The sequence below is a fragment of the Camelus dromedarius genome, chromosome 18, assembly GCF_036321535.1.
Source record: "Camelus dromedarius isolate mCamDro1 chromosome 18, mCamDro1.pat, whole genome shotgun sequence".
NCBI lineage: Eukaryota > Metazoa > Chordata > Mammalia > Artiodactyla > Camelidae > Camelus > Camelus dromedarius.
Window position 1 is genome coordinate 47,645,456 of NC_087453.1, and position 14,831 is coordinate 47,660,286.

Below are 14,831 nucleotides of genomic sequence, written 5' to 3' on the forward strand. Positions count from 1 at the left end.
TGTCGCACTCCCGCGTGACAGCAAGACTGCACCTGAAAGCGCACCCTCTTCTCTCCAAGGACGTCGGCCAAGTGCACCCTCTAGGCTTCCACCGGCTCGGCTGAGACCAGACAGGAGGCCCTCAGCCGGTGGTGGCCACGTCCCCCGCCAGCTCCGGCCAGGGAGCAGCCGCAGAGCTGGGCCGGGGCCCCGCGGGACCTACTTGATCTTCTGCTCCGCGAGCTGCTCCAGGGCGGCGTGGTAGTCGTCCATCTCCTTCACAAAGTCCAGGTTCCTCTTCTCCACCCTCTCCAGGTCCTGCCTGGCCTTGTCTCGCTCCCTGGCCATCTGCTCCACCTGGCCCCTGCAGGAAGGAGACGGGGTCGAAGGGGACATGGCTCTGGGCCCAGCAAGCCCATCTGCAGGAGTGCACACAGCTGGCCTCACAGGCGCTGGGCTCTGACCAACCTCCTCCCAGGGCGGTTCCCACAGGCACTGCGCCCGCTTCATAGATGGACACACGGAGTGAGGCCAACTGCCGTGCCAAGGAGTTTCTAGCAGGTTTCTGAACCAGGAGGTCTGAGCCTGGAGCCCTGCGGCGTGCCACGCCTCCAGACGCCTCTGGAGGACAGGTAAGGATTTATCCCAGCTCCCTCTCCCCTCTGGCCCCAGGGACCCTCAGCACAGAACAGGGACTGGCTGCCTTCAGGGGACAAGGCTGGCCAGCCATGATCCTGCCTGGTCACTGCCCTGCCACCTGCAGCCTGGCATCCAGGTGCGTGGGAGGGGTACCGCCTAGAGCAGAAGCGATTCCTGGGGTGTCCCTGGCCCTGTCTGGTCACGCAGGACCCCACTCGAGCTCCGTGCAAACCATCTCTGGCACCAGATTCTCTGGTGGCTACTTCTCCCTCTGAAGATGCACTGAGCTATCCCCCCACCCTGGGCACAGTATTTCTCCCCACGTGTGCAGGGCTGCTGCCCTCAGGACGCTCATCTGGCGGCACCTAACGAGACCCAAAACCCTGGGGGTGGGGACTGCGCTTTTCCGTCAAGCGTTCCTGTAACTTCGGGACATCAACAAAACACAAAACGAAACTTCATGCCAATCTGCTGAGCAGACGATGGCCTGAACAGTCAGTTCAACCAGAGCCAAACCCAAAGAAAACGGAACGTGTACTCGGCCCAGTGGCCGCACGGAAGCACCCGCTCCTTCCTGGCCAGCCACCCACCCAGGACCCAGCCACCCACCTGGGACCCAGCCACTGGGATGGCTTCCCAGCAGGCGGGGTGGCACCAGGCCACAAGGTTACTGTCAAATGGAAACCCATCCCCTTGGAACTTCATGAAGCGGGACTCAGAAAGGACCCTGATGGGATTTCTAAGTTTCTCACCAAGTCTGGGGGTTGGCTGGTGACCCCCAAGTTCTGTGGCCACAAACTGATCAGCAGCCACGGGACTGGCCCAGTGGGCGGCCCCACCGCGAGAGCCACCTACAGGAGAGTAGGCGGGAAGGGGCGCAGGGCCCCCGCCCCGGGGCTGGCCCTTTGGGGTGGGCAAGGAGGCCGGCCTGGCCAGCGGCACCCCACACCCCCACCTGGGGCTCTTACTGGCAGAAGCTCAGCTCCTGGCGGTAACAGGCCAAGGCCGCCTGCTGAGCGGCTCCGTCCACCATCATGAGCTCGTTCTCCAGGGCCCACGTCAGCTCCAAAAGGTTCACCTTCTCGTCCACACTGAAGTCGAGGCTCTGGAAACAGCAAGGCCCATGGGGTAGGCGGGTGTAGACCCTTCCGGGCTCCCTAAGGACAGTCAGGACCGGTCCACACTGTCCCAGGCCTGCCCTTTTCTGTCTGCAAAGTCTCTGCCTCCTGGGCGTAGCCCTTCCCCCGACCGTCCACACTGGGGTCCTCTCTGTCCCTGCCAACTCTCAGGGTGGGCGTGACCCAGGCTGGACAGAGCCCCTGTCCCTGGACAAAGTGACAGACACAGAAGGCGCATGTCCCAAGCAGAGGCCTCTGGACCCTGGCGTGGGGGCTGGAGGAGGGTCCCCTGAGACCAACGTCCTCCTCCTCGGACTGACCATGCAGGTGAGCCCCTAATGTCCTTCTCTCTGCCCACTGGAGTTGGGTTTGTGGCATTCTGGACACAAAGGTTCCTGACCAACATGTCTCCGAACTACACACACAGTCACAGAACGGACCGGCTCTGTCTGTGGAACACGACCTCCCAGCTGAGCACCACCCAGCCTCCAGAGAGCGGCACTGCCCCACCCCGGGATTCGGAAGAGTTGAGAGAACAGAAAAACCATGTCACGTGGACTTCACCACAGTAAGAGAGAGAGGAGGACACGGGAGCGCTGCCCCCCGGGGGCCCCCCCGGAGAGTGCTTCGGCCACGCCTGCTCTTCAGGGACGGGTGCTCGCGGCCAGGAGTCACAGACACACAGCGGGGCGGGCGCACAGGAGGGAAAGAACGGGATGACCTTCCTTTAGCTTGTAAGGAGACTTGAATCTCCATGTCCCCCATGCCCCTGAACCACGTGGAACAACCCAGACGCTGAAGCCATAATGCAAGGGCTGCCTTTCCAGCAGTGAGGCCTCCAGGCAGAAACAGGTCCCTGCAGCAGCGTCCCGATCAAGAAAGGCCCCGTGCCTCCCGGCGTTCACACCCGTGTGTGACCAGGACAGGCCTGCGAAACCCCCAGGACAGTGACAGGCAGTGGTGTGGGAGGCACGAGTCCCCCTTGGCCTCCTGGACAGGGCTCTGGGGAGGCCAGTGCCGGCTGGGAGGGGCTCATCCAGCCCTGGCTGGGTGGCACGTGCCCACAGCGAGACCCCCGCCCCATCCGTCAGGCCTCTGCAAGACCGCAGGGTGGGCTCCTGGAGACCCTGGGCGAGGACCACCCAACTCCTGACCCACAGAAAATGTGTGAGACAGAAACGCCGCTGGTGTCTATGGCACAATCAGCGTGCTGTGTTGAGGAGGGTCAGGGCTGTGCTCCCCCGGGCACCCGGGAGAGGTCACGTCCAGGCCGAGGGCTTCCGACCCGAGGGACAGGCCTCTTTCAGGCAGGTGTGCTGCTGGTGGCCCACAGTTCGATCAGTGTCACAGGTGAGCAGTAACGGACCTGCTGTGCTGGGGCACCCGGACCAGGGAGCCACCCTCCATGTCGGGGGACAGACACTTGGGGCTGCGTGAGGGGCACATACAGTCACACGCTGGGGGGCCTTGCCTGGCCCTGGGGTGCTGAGGGGGTCCAGTGACATCGTTGCCTCTCAGTTAAATAGAATCAAACCCTGAGCAACAGGAAATTCCAAGTGGCTAAAGAAAAGGAATCGTTCTCTGACAGCACGAGAGCAACGGAGGGATACAGTACGACCCTAACTGTGCAGAAGCTTCTGGAACGAGAACTTCTAAGCACACACTTCCTTCTGTGCTGGGAAGAGCCCTCAGGACGTCCACCAGGCCCTCAGCCGTCCCCACCCCTGGAATCTGGGAGCAGAGGGAGGCAGACTTTCTTCCTTAGCTTACAGGTTTCTAGGCTTTTTTTCACAGCAGGAAGTGAAATTAGGAACTTAGCTGACCCGCCCAGCTTGCCACACAGGTCCCAGCGCCCCTCCCTTGCTGCACCCGCCCCGCAGACACCTGACTTGCCACCCAGGGCAGAGGTCCCTCCAAAGCCCCGGGGACAGGACTGACCGGGCAGAGCACAGGCCTCCTGGGCCTGACCGGCGGCGGGAGGCCTGGGAGAGCACGGGGAGGACAGGTCAGCGGGCCGGGCAGGGCCCGGCTCCCCATGGGCCCGTCCCTAACCAGCGGGAGCACTCAGACCTCTGTGACCATGACCAGCGCAGTCCCGGGGGGCTTCCTTCCCTCCTCCGGGGCGCAGATCTGCTCCGGGGTAAATGTCTGTGACGCTGGAACCTACCTTCAAATGGATTTGTTTCAAGCTATGGTTTTTCTCTAGTTTTTACTTATTCTGTGTTTAAAGATTCCCTGTATTTCAGTATCAGAAAATAAAGAAAAAAGGGGTCACGATCGGCCTGCCCTGCACGCAGCCTGTGTCTGCGGGAGCTCTGTCCAGCCTCCCCTGTGGGCAGTGGCCCCCCACGCCTGGAAACCGCTGCTGGGGCAGCCGTGGGCGACTGGTCCACACCTGCAAGACCTCCCTGCCGTTGTGAACCCCCTCCTGGGCCCACAGGGCGACAATCTGCTCCGGGGAGGCAAAGCCCGAGCCGTCATCCACGCTGCAGAACAGGCGCGGGCCGGAGCACACGGACACCAGGGACGACGTTGTGGTCTGGCCGCCGCCCTCCTCTGGGACCTGCACATGGGGACAGAGCCGCTGTGAGCTTGCGAGGGCCTCATCTCACAGCCTCCCAGACCTCACCGCCCATGCCTGGCCGGCACGGTCTCACCGAGGCCCAAGAACAGCCCTGTTTCCTGCTCAAGGGAACATGGCACCCGCACGGTCGGCTGGGATCACGGGCTCTGCAGTGGCGGCCTCGAGCCCAGGGCTCAGCGCCGGCCACATGAGGCCACGCAGTGGACGCTCCAGTGCCTGCAGGGCCCTGAGTTAATCTCCTCCTGAACCAGTCACAGCCTCCCCACCTGTCCCTGCAGGCCAAGACTCGTAGGAAAGCCAGACTGTGCAAAGAAACCCGAGGTGGGCTTCATAAGAGGCAGGACGGCCGGAGCGGAGGCCACATCTCCTGGGGTTCAGGAACATGAGGCTCGTGGCTGCATCTCAGGGAGTTTCAATTTTTTTTAACAACTTTTATCGTGGTATGGTTCCTATACGGTAAACTATACATATTTCAGACGTACAACCTGATGAATTTTGAGAGATATAAACACCCACAGTCAAGACAGCTCACATTTCCACCCCCTCAAGAGTTGCGAATTTCAAACTCCCAATTTGTCCCTTCCCACCCTTTACCCCCTGGAAACTGTAAGTTTGTTCTGTGTCTGTGAGTCTGTTTCTGCTTTGTAGATAAGTTCATTTGTGTCCTTTCCAAGGAGTTTTAAGACAAAGGCAAAAAGTCCCTCAGCCAGAAAACTGACAGCAAGGCCAAGGTGCTGCAGGAACCACAGGGCGAGGCCACCCTCCCTGAGGGGTCTCCCCCAGGAGGACAGGGCCTTTCAGACGTGTGCCTGCTGTCGAGGCCACACCAGGACAGCAGCCCTTCCTCTCTGAGCCCCCTGCAGCCACACCGGAGTCCACACGCACAGGACGCCACAGCGCAGCCTCCTGGGCAGGCAGGTGTCGGCCCCTCCCCAGCGGTGCCTCCGAACTGGACACAGAACAGCGGCCGCTGCACCCGGGAGGAGGCCACCCATGGGCCTCTGGCGCAACTTGGGGCTGCCCTCACGTGACCTGACACCTTCCCTCAGGGCTCTGGTTCCTCCCCGTCTCACTGACTTCAGGCGCTGAAACCTGATTCTCCAATGCGCCGGCCCAGCAGGGAGCAGCAGTGTCACTGTTCCAGACACAGGACCCCCAGGGCAACTGTCCCCGTTGGGTTGGGGGGAGGCTGACCCCTGGGACCCAGAAAGACCACGTGCACTGAACAAAATCACGTGTAGTGACCACTGAAACCCGCTCTCCTCCAGCTGGCATAGGACAGGATAAAATTCAGGAACACGGGCCGGGGGGCGCAGGGCACAGACCCATCAGTGACTCTGCCCTCTGCTGCACCCCCACAGAGGTGAGAGGGTGCTCCTGCTGGAACGCAGGGACCCCCACACTGAGACACAGCGAGGAGCTGCCCGGGAAGCCTCATTAGACCCCAAGGAGGGGTGTCCATCTTACAGATGAGGGGCCTGAGGCTCAGAGAAGGCAAGCAGCTCCCCAGTGACACACAGCTCAGCCCAAGGCCGCATGGCCTCTCACCAAACACGTGCGTGTACGTTTCCCAACCGACCCTGGGCCCGCTGTGGTGACCAGGCAGAGGGGTCAGGCCAGCGGCAGATGCTGAAGGCTGGAGAATGACAGCAGCCATTCCGGGGCCCGAGAGTTAACTGTCCCGTTTTACCTGGTAACGAGACCAGGAGCCACTCAGATTGACAGGAGAAGATTCCGGAAGTGCAGGGGAACGGTGCTCGCACAGGCCAAGCTGGAACTCCTCCAGGCTCACTCTGCCATCCCCATCTCGGTCCAGCTTGCTGAACAGGTCCTCAAGTTCCTAGGCAAAAGCCCCCAGGCACCTGCTCAGAGCCCCCCGCCCCCAGCAGCCCCACCAGCCCCGCCCAGGCCCACCCTCCCCAAGCAGGCGGCCCGCTGGCCTGTCCAGACACACTGTCTGGGCCACCCTGGCCTCCGCGCTCTAGCCTGTCCATCCTCACGCCTGGTCAGCTGCCACCCCGCTGCAAGGGGCTCCCTGGGTGGTGGGGACAGGTTCGTATGGAGCAGTTCAGGGTCAACAAGGTGGGGAGTGCCCCACCACACTGCCCGCCCTGCTCCCTCGGCCCCTGCGGGGGAAGGGGCGAGGACAGCCGCCAGGGAGCAGCCAGGCTCTGCAGGCAGCACCCCGGGCTGGGCAGCAGACCTGGGCCTCGCAGGAAGGGGAGGCATGCTCCAGGCAGAGGACGGTCCTGTGTGAAGGGGGCCAGGGCCACACGTGGCCAGAGGCGGGCCTTCGACACCAGCCCAGGGAGTCATCACAGGGTTTCAGGCCAGAAAGTAACAAGTGAATCAGTGTCTGAGGGTGAAGGGGTTTCCCTGGCCCAGCATCAACCACGACCACCACAAAGACGCAGCCCTCCAGGGCCGGCGTCCTGCCCCTCACCTCCTTCCCCAGTCCCTGGAGCCCGACGCTCTGGCAGACCACGGCCAGCTCCTGCTCGGTGAGGTGGCCACTGCGGCCGACACCCAGCGCTTCCCAGATGTCCCGGACTCGGCTCTCGGGGGTGTCGAGGGAGGGGCTGCCAGACTTTCGGGGACTCCCGGAGACCTCAGAACACCAGGCTGGCAGCTGACCTGAAACAGGGGAAACACACCACTGCTGTAACTTACCCCGAAATCAGACAGACTGACGGATGGACAGGGGATGGGCAGATGGACACAGGGGAGAGTCAAGCTTCAAAGGAGGAATCTAGGTGGTGGGGACACGGCGCTCACAGCACAACTCTTCCAACCTCGCTGGGCGCACACACGCACAATAAAATGGGGGAAACCTGCAGCACATGGGGAGCGCTTTCTGACGGGACCTACGAAAGCCACACCGGATGCACTGCTGCTGGTTGGACTTAAAAGAGCAGCCTTAAAAATTAATTTTCAGAAACTTTTCAAACCCACCCAAAGTAAAGAGCACAGCCCAGCAGAGGCCAATGGCCCTGCCCCTCGGGCCGCCTGGAGCCCCAGCTCCATCCACCAGGCCTGGTACTGCCCGAGGATCTGAAAGCAAATCCCAGCTGTCACGCCTCCCCCGTGTCCATCGGGTGATTGCTGAGAAGCGTGGACCCCAAGCTACATCTCCCCTACAAATCAGCAGTGACTGCCCACCCCTCACCCGGCCTTCCTGTGGGGGCTGGTCTGGGTCCTCACTGCACACGTGGCCGCTATTTCTCCCAATCGTTTAAGCACCTCTCCTGCTCTGTCTGAGACACTGGACCAGCTGTTCTGCAGGACGCCCCCCAGGCTCTGTGAGTCTGCCCCTCGTGCCCTCCATCCCTAGCGTCTCCTGTGAACCTGAGCTTAGTTAGCGTCAAAGCCAGTCTGGACTCAGGCCCAGTGGTACCTGCTTTCTCTTTTTCCGGCAACAACATCCCCGGGCAGGCTGTGAGCTCCACCCCACCTCACACCAGGAGGCACAGGTGTCTTGGGATGCAAAGACTCTCCAGTGGGTCTAGGTGACAGGTGGCCAGGTGTCTCAACTGGTCTACCTTAGCCGGGTGGCTCACCGAGGTTTCTGAAGCTTTGCCAGAGAAGCACCTTGTGGAGGAGGCCAGACCTCGGGGTGCCCACGAGTGCCCACGAAGAGCTCCCAGTGCAGGCGCTGGGCTTAAGAGCCGACTCCCTCCACGCCCCGTCCATGCCGCCCAGCCCAGCATGGAAGAGGGCCACTCACACGCCATCAGACTGGGCCCTCGGCCCAGGGGCTGGGGCCCTGGGGAGGAAAGCTACCTTGGCGTCACTTTGATAACCCAACTAACGCTCAGAAGCGCCTCCCCACAGAAAGCCTGGCCCGTGTGCTCATGAATGATGCTGGGGGTGGGCCACCTCCGAGGTCCCCTCCAGCTTAGAATGTCTCAAAGTTCTACATAAAAATGGAAAAGCACTTCTGAGACCAGGCTTTGTTTCCCAGGGCCGGCAGAGGAGGTGAATGAGTCCTGTGAGGTTTGACATGTGAGTGGCAGTTCTCACTTAGATGGAAAGAACTGCAATCTGCTCTGGGCAGAGAGCCTCAAAATCTCTTGGTGAGTGACCTCCCAGGACCAGAACCACATCCCACACTCCACTCAGGGTGCAGACAGGGCCTCGTCGGGCAGGGAGGGGCTGCACTCGGCCCAGCACATCAGGAAGGAGCTGGGGTCTGGCCAGTCCCTGCAAACCCTGAAACTGCTCTCTTAGTCAGCAGCCCCGCCCAAAGGTCTGACTGCAGGGGCCTCGGCACTGGGCCCCCCAGGAGAAGGGACCACCAGGGTCCCCGCCCGCACTGGGCCCCTTCCCAGGAAATTTCCCTGGCCGGTGACCCCAGCCCAGCAGCCCAGCACTGGCCAGAGGGGGACACTGAGCACAAAGCCGGGCTTCACCTTGAGCTTCAAACACCTCATTCTGAGGCTCCTTTGCACTTTCGGCTTCTTCATCTGACTTGAGACTCTGCGGAAAGACAGAAAGAGGATGTGAGTCCCCAGAGGATGGGGCACCGGGAACCAGGAGAACCATCTGTGGGGCTGACTGGGGAAGGGAGGCCAGCCCGGAGGGCTCCCAGCTGACGCCTGTGTAGACCAGGTCTGTCTCCAGGCCACACGCCGCGGCCTGGATGCGGGCACCTGACGCCTTGATAGGAACCAAAACCATCAGCAACTCTGTGAGAACACAGGCAGGTGCTCCCCCCGCACACTCCCAGTCTGCTCCAAATTCCATCACAGGACAGGCTCTCGGGCCAGCCCCTCAACACCCATCTCAGTCGGCAGCAGGCAAGAGAGCAGGTCTCTGACCCCTAGGTGCTCCAGGGACAGGAGGTGAGCAGCTGAGGCCTTTGTGCCCAAGGGGCTGGGCTGCCAAGACTCCAGTGGAACCCCATGTTTCCGTGACTGGTCGGTGGACCCCAAAGCCTGAGTCCACTTCTGATTCTGGAAGGAATGCTGGCTTGACCAGCACTCAGCACTTACAGCCAGCGCTGAACCGGGGATAGGGACCTGCGGCAGGGGGTGTATGCCCTTTTTCCAATGCATCCAACCTGCTGACAACCCCAAAAGCACATCCCCAGGTCCTAGTTCTGAGGATCAAAGATCGTTTTTTTAACCTTTACTGTGGTGTGGCTCCTGTGCAGTTCGCTGCACATATTTCAGGTGTGCACTCTGATGAATGTCGATAGATGCACACACCCATGCAACCACCACCACCAAGACAGCTAGCATTTCCATCTCTCCCCAAGAGGTGCAACTTTCGAATTCCCAATTTATTCAAGAAGCAGAATGGCACCACAGAGATGGCACAGACGCACTGAGACTCTCCATCCTTGGGGCCAAATTTAAAAAGGGAACGAAGAGGCAAAGGCCAGGGATCTGCCGGTGTCACCCAGGTGCAGAGGGTCCCTGGGAAAAGGGACTCCAGGATTTAAATACACATCTGTTTGTTTTCCCTCAATGAACGCTGAAGATAGAAACAATTAATTTGAGGGCCAGAGCCGTCCTATTAAAGGTAAGTTCCTGGAGAGCCCCATCTGACAAGGATGACACCACAGGTCGGGGGGAAGCCTGGAACCTTCTGTAACCCTGAAAACAGGTCCAGTGGGCCACAATTAACCTACAGGGTGTGGGTCTGCCCCACCGATGACCCTCCACAGTGGGCAGCTCGGGCACCAGCCGCCCCAATTGTGGAGGATGGGCCAGGGCCACTCCAAATACTGGAGGCAGAGGCCCTGGGTGTGGCACACCTGCTTTGCTCTTTTTTTGGTTTTTCCTTTGTTGTTGTTTTCTTTTGTTTTTGGCAGGGGAGGTTACTAGGTTTATTATTTTTATTTCTTTTTTAACGGAGGTCCTGGGATTGAACCCAGGACCTCGTGCATGCTAAGCAGGTGCTCCACCACTGAGCTGCACCCTCCCCACCACCAGATTTTTCTACCCTCGGCTGGTTAACCTTCCCCTCCTGGTAGTGCCAGGGGAGGCTGGGGGGTGAACAGGGGAATCTCCACGGCCCCGTGTCTGAAGGAGGCCAGTTTCCCTGTAGACAGTGAGACCCAGGGACACAGTGGAACCTGTTTCCCAAAGGGCACTGGCCTCTGGCACTGAGCTGCCCCCTCCCATCTTCCTGCATCTCTTTAGGTGGGCAGGTGAGCAGCTACTAAGACATGTAATTTCCACACTGGGGAGCCTCAGCAGGGATGGAGAGGGGAAGGGGGCGGACCTACCTCCACACTTTCCAGGGACGCAGAGCAGCAGAAATGGCTCCTGGCGCTGGGCCTGGCCGGCTGCTCCAGGACACACTTGGCCCTACCTGTGAGGTCGCAGGGCTCGGGCCAACTCCAACGGCCGTACCTCTTAGAGCCGCTCACGTACTTCGGTGGGACAGCACAGGGGGGAGCTGGGAAGAAAACGGGAGGTCTGTGGGGCTCTTAAAAACAGCCTCTGGGCCCAGGCACGTGGGTGCAGATCCCGGTGCTAAGTGCGGCTCTCACGCGCAGGACGCAGGGAACGGCCACCAGCAGGCCGGCGGGGAAGGCCAGGCTGGGAGGGCTTTCTGTCCTAAATGCTAGGTGGTGTTCAAACTGTTCCAAGTATGTTTAGCCTTTTTTTTCTTTTTTTAATGGAGGTACTGGGGATTGAACCCAGGACCTCATGCACGCTAAGCACGCGCTCTACCACTGAGCTGTAGCCAGCCCCCATATTTTGCTTTTGTTATGTAATAAAAGACTAATCCAAAAATCCAGCTTTTTATCCAAAGAAAAAAACGCTCCAATAATCCAGCAACATCCTGTTCCAGAGTCCAGACGGTCACTTCCCAGCCCAGTCACGACAGGACCCACCCTGGGCCAGACGCCGCAGGCAAGGACCTCCGCACAGCCAGGGAGGCTCAGGCTCCGCGTGGGTCTTCACGAAGCCTGGAGCAGAGGCAGGCGGGGGCTTTAGTCTGGGATTCATGCGGATCCCTTAAACCCTAATAAACCTCTTCCACTTCCTCCTTCCCTCCTCACCTGCCCACATCCGCTCAGAGTGGCCAGGACCTGGCAGGCGGAGAGATGTCACCGACTCTGTGGGGGATCTGGGCGGCCAGAGAGACTGGGGAGGACGGCCGGGCAGGGGCCAGGACAGGACTCCGGTTCCGAGGGAAGCAACCAGAATGGGCCAGTCGGAGAAGAAAGGGACGGGCCCCAGGAAGTGAGGCCAGGCCAAGAAAACCGAGGACTGTGTCCCACAACTGGCGCACCCATATGGCCAAGTGACCACCTCGCTTCCCTCCTCCACAGCCCCTGACCCTGGGGCCGTCACGGAGGAGGCCGACACGGAGAACAGTGAGGCCAGTGACCGGCAGAAACTGGGGACACGGGAGGAGTTTGGGGAGAAGATGCCATGTCTCACGGGGCAGCAGCCACTTAAGGCAGAAGGCCTATGGCCCCAGGACCCTCGGAGGTTACCATGGGCCTGGCCCTGCAAGCTCTCATGGGGCGGCTGGAGAAGTGCGAGTGCTCAGGTTGCCAGCGGGGTGGGGAGCAGAGCGGGAGACTGAGCGACCCTGCGCACAGCGGGGGGGAAGCGCCAGCACACGGGCTCCCCGCCTGGTCCTGGTCTCTGCGTGCAGAGGGGCTGCGGGCTGGTTAACATGGGGAAAGAACCCTCCTTCCACCAGGAGGTGCAGGAAGAGGACAGTCCTGTCGGGGTGGGGGGGGCCGAGTGGCACGCTTGGGAAACCAGGTGCAGAGAAGCAGGCAGGCCCCCCAGGCTCAGCTGCTGGCGCACGCCTGGAGCTCGTGAACCAGCCCCGTGTCTACCCCACCCAGCTTGACCCTGCTCTCCCCTCCCCTCCAGGGATCCCCTGGCCCATGTCTGGACTCCCACCCGCCCCCAAGGGGGCCCTTTCTGCATCGTTTCAGCTGGTCAGCACTTTCCTCAGACGAACAGAAAACACATGGCTGTTTCAGAATATTCCCCCAAAAGCATCACCTCCCCAGCTCCAACAGGGAGAAAGGCTTCTCCAGAAGTGAGTGTCAGGGTGGCCGGTCAGACCAGCAGCCATAGAGCACAGAGCCACAGCCTTGTGGGAAGTGCGGAGTCATGGCTGGTCCCTCAGTGCCACCCAGACAGCCCGGCTGGCGGGCGCCCTGCCTCTAACCACGAGAGCCCTGCCCCAGGCGGGCCTGTGACCACATGATTGAGGAAAGTGCTGGAATCGGAAAGACGACAAAAACAACACAAAACAAAACAGAATCAGTGTGAAAAAGCAGCAGTCCTAAAATAGCTTCAGTATTTACAACAGCCAAGAGACAGAAACAACTTAAACGGCCACTGACAGATGACTGGAGAAGGAAGATGTGGTGTGCGCGCACACACACACGGAATACTACTCAGCCATAAAAAAGAACACACTAATGCCATTTGCGTTAGTTAACATGGATGGACCTGGAGATTGTCATTCTAAGTGAAGTAACCCAGAAGGAGAAGGAAAAATACCATATGATAGCACTCATGTGTGGAATCTAAAAAAAGAGACACAATGAACTTATTTACAAAATAGAAACAGACTCACAGACACAGAAAAAAATTATGCTTATCAGGAGGGAAAGGATAAACTGGGAGTTCGAGATTTGCAAATAGTAACTACTATGTATAAAATAGATAAACATCGCGTTTCCACCATATAGCACAGGAAACTATATTCAGTATCTTGCAGTAATCTATAACGAAAAAGAATGTGAAAAGGAATGTATGTATGTATACATATGAACTATTATACTGTACACCAGAAATTGACACAATGTTGTAAACCGACAATGCTTAAATTTTAAAAAAAATCTCTGGAACCAACAGCTTCTCCTGTCTTTGGAGGAACTGAGGACACGTCCCACAGACGCACACACGTTCCCGCACGGAGTGGGGGGCAGTGGAACAGGCGTGACCTTTCTCAGCAGGTTCACATCCACATCCACATCCGCATCCACAGCCACGCGATCACACTCCAAGTCTCCCAAGTGGCCTGCTTCCCACCTCGAGGAGAAGTGTGAGGTAGGCAACCAGTGACCCCTGACCCCCAGACCCATGGCGCGGCTGGCGGGTTGACTCCTCCCCCAACATCAGGGCCCTCACTGGCTCCAGCAGGAGGTGGTGGGAAGGCGGACTTCAGCCCCAGGGGTAGGGGCAGGTGCATATCTGAGTAACAGGTATGATAACCCATGGGATTTCTAGGAGGGCTCACTGGCATTGACACGAAACGCACAGGAAGCTGCAAGCATGGCACACAAAGCTCCCACGCGATATCCCCGGTACCCCAGATGTCACAGGCTCCAGAACAAGGACCTGCCCAGGATCCTGGAGCAACCAGCGCCTCCCGCAGGGCAAAGGGGAAGCACTCCCTCCTCACACGCCTGCCTGGAGGGGAGGGAAAGACCTGCGACCCTTCACTCTGCCTCCTGACACTCGGAGGAGCCGAGACCACCCCCCAAGCCCACCCCATCTGGTCATCCCTGTGCTGGGGGGCAGCACACAGCCGAGACCACCCCCCACGCCCACCCCATCTGGTCATCCCTGTGCTGGGGGGCCGCACACAGCCGGGACCGCCCCCATGCCCAGCCATCTGGTCATCCCTGTGCTGGGGGGGCAGCACACAGCAGAGACCAACCCCCATGCCCACCCCATCTGGTCATCCCTGTGCTGGGGGGGCCGCACACAGCCGAGACCACCCCCCACGCCCACCCCATCTGGTCATCCCTGTGCTGGGGGGGCCGCACACAGCCGAGACCACCCCCCACGCCCACCCCATCTGGTCATCCCTGTGCTGGGGGGCCGCACACAGCCGGGACCGCCCCCATGCCCACCCCATCTGGTCATCCCTGTGCTGGGGGGGCAGCACACAGCCGAGACCAACCCCCACGCCCACCCCATCTGGTCATCCCTGTGCTGGGGGGCCGCACACAGCCGGGACCACCCCCCACGCCCACCCCATCTGGTCATCCCTGTGCTGGGGGGCCGCACACAGCCGGGACCACCCCCCACGCCCACCCCATCTGGTCAGCACCCTGTGCTGGGGGGCGGCACACAGCCGGGACCGCCCCCATGCCCACCCTGCTACAGCACACAGTGTCAGCTGACGTTTGTGACACTGTGATGTGACAAACATGATTTGGTCTCCTCCCTTCCCGGGCACGGCCCCTAAAACCCTTGGAATCCCCAAAGTAGTAGAGCAGCCACACCTTAGTTTATGTTAACAGGCGCCTTTTGGGGCCACACCCCCAGGTGGGCTGGCTGCCAGGGGAGCCACCCTTGTGATCAGAGGGGGGACACTTTCAGCCCCGCCCTGACCTCCAGAGAGGGGAGAGGCTGGGGTTCAGTCACTGATCGCCAATCATTTGGTCAGTCAGTTCTTGTGATGACGCCTCCAAAAGACCCAAAAGGACTGTGTCCGAGGGCTTCTGGGCTGGTGAACACGTGGAGACGGGAGCGGGGCCTGTGGGGCGCAGGACCCCAGAGCCACTTCCC

General features: G+C 60.3%; 1 protein-coding gene across 11 annotated transcripts in view; it reads right to left on the minus strand.

The window, feature by feature from the left end:
• NINL (ninein like) overlaps positions 1-14,831 on the minus strand; it is an 85,426-nt gene that overhangs the window by 26,769 nt on the left and 43,826 nt on the right. For all 11 annotated transcript variants that reach the window (XM_064475957.1, XM_031434371.2, XM_031434368.2 and 8 more), the window contains exons 4-10: positions 10,553-10,725; positions 8,730-8,796; positions 6,764-6,954; positions 6,011-6,160; positions 4,132-4,299; positions 1,587-1,723; positions 203-343 (exon numbers count right to left, since the gene is read on the minus strand). In XM_064475957.1, the coding sequence (XP_064332027.1) occupies positions 203-343; positions 1,587-1,723; positions 4,132-4,299; positions 6,011-6,160; positions 6,764-6,954; positions 8,730-8,796; positions 10,553-10,725 (1,027 nt within the window). The remainder of the gene's footprint in view (positions 1-202; positions 344-1,586; positions 1,724-4,131; positions 4,300-6,010; positions 6,161-6,763; positions 6,955-8,729; positions 8,797-10,552; positions 10,726-14,831) is intronic.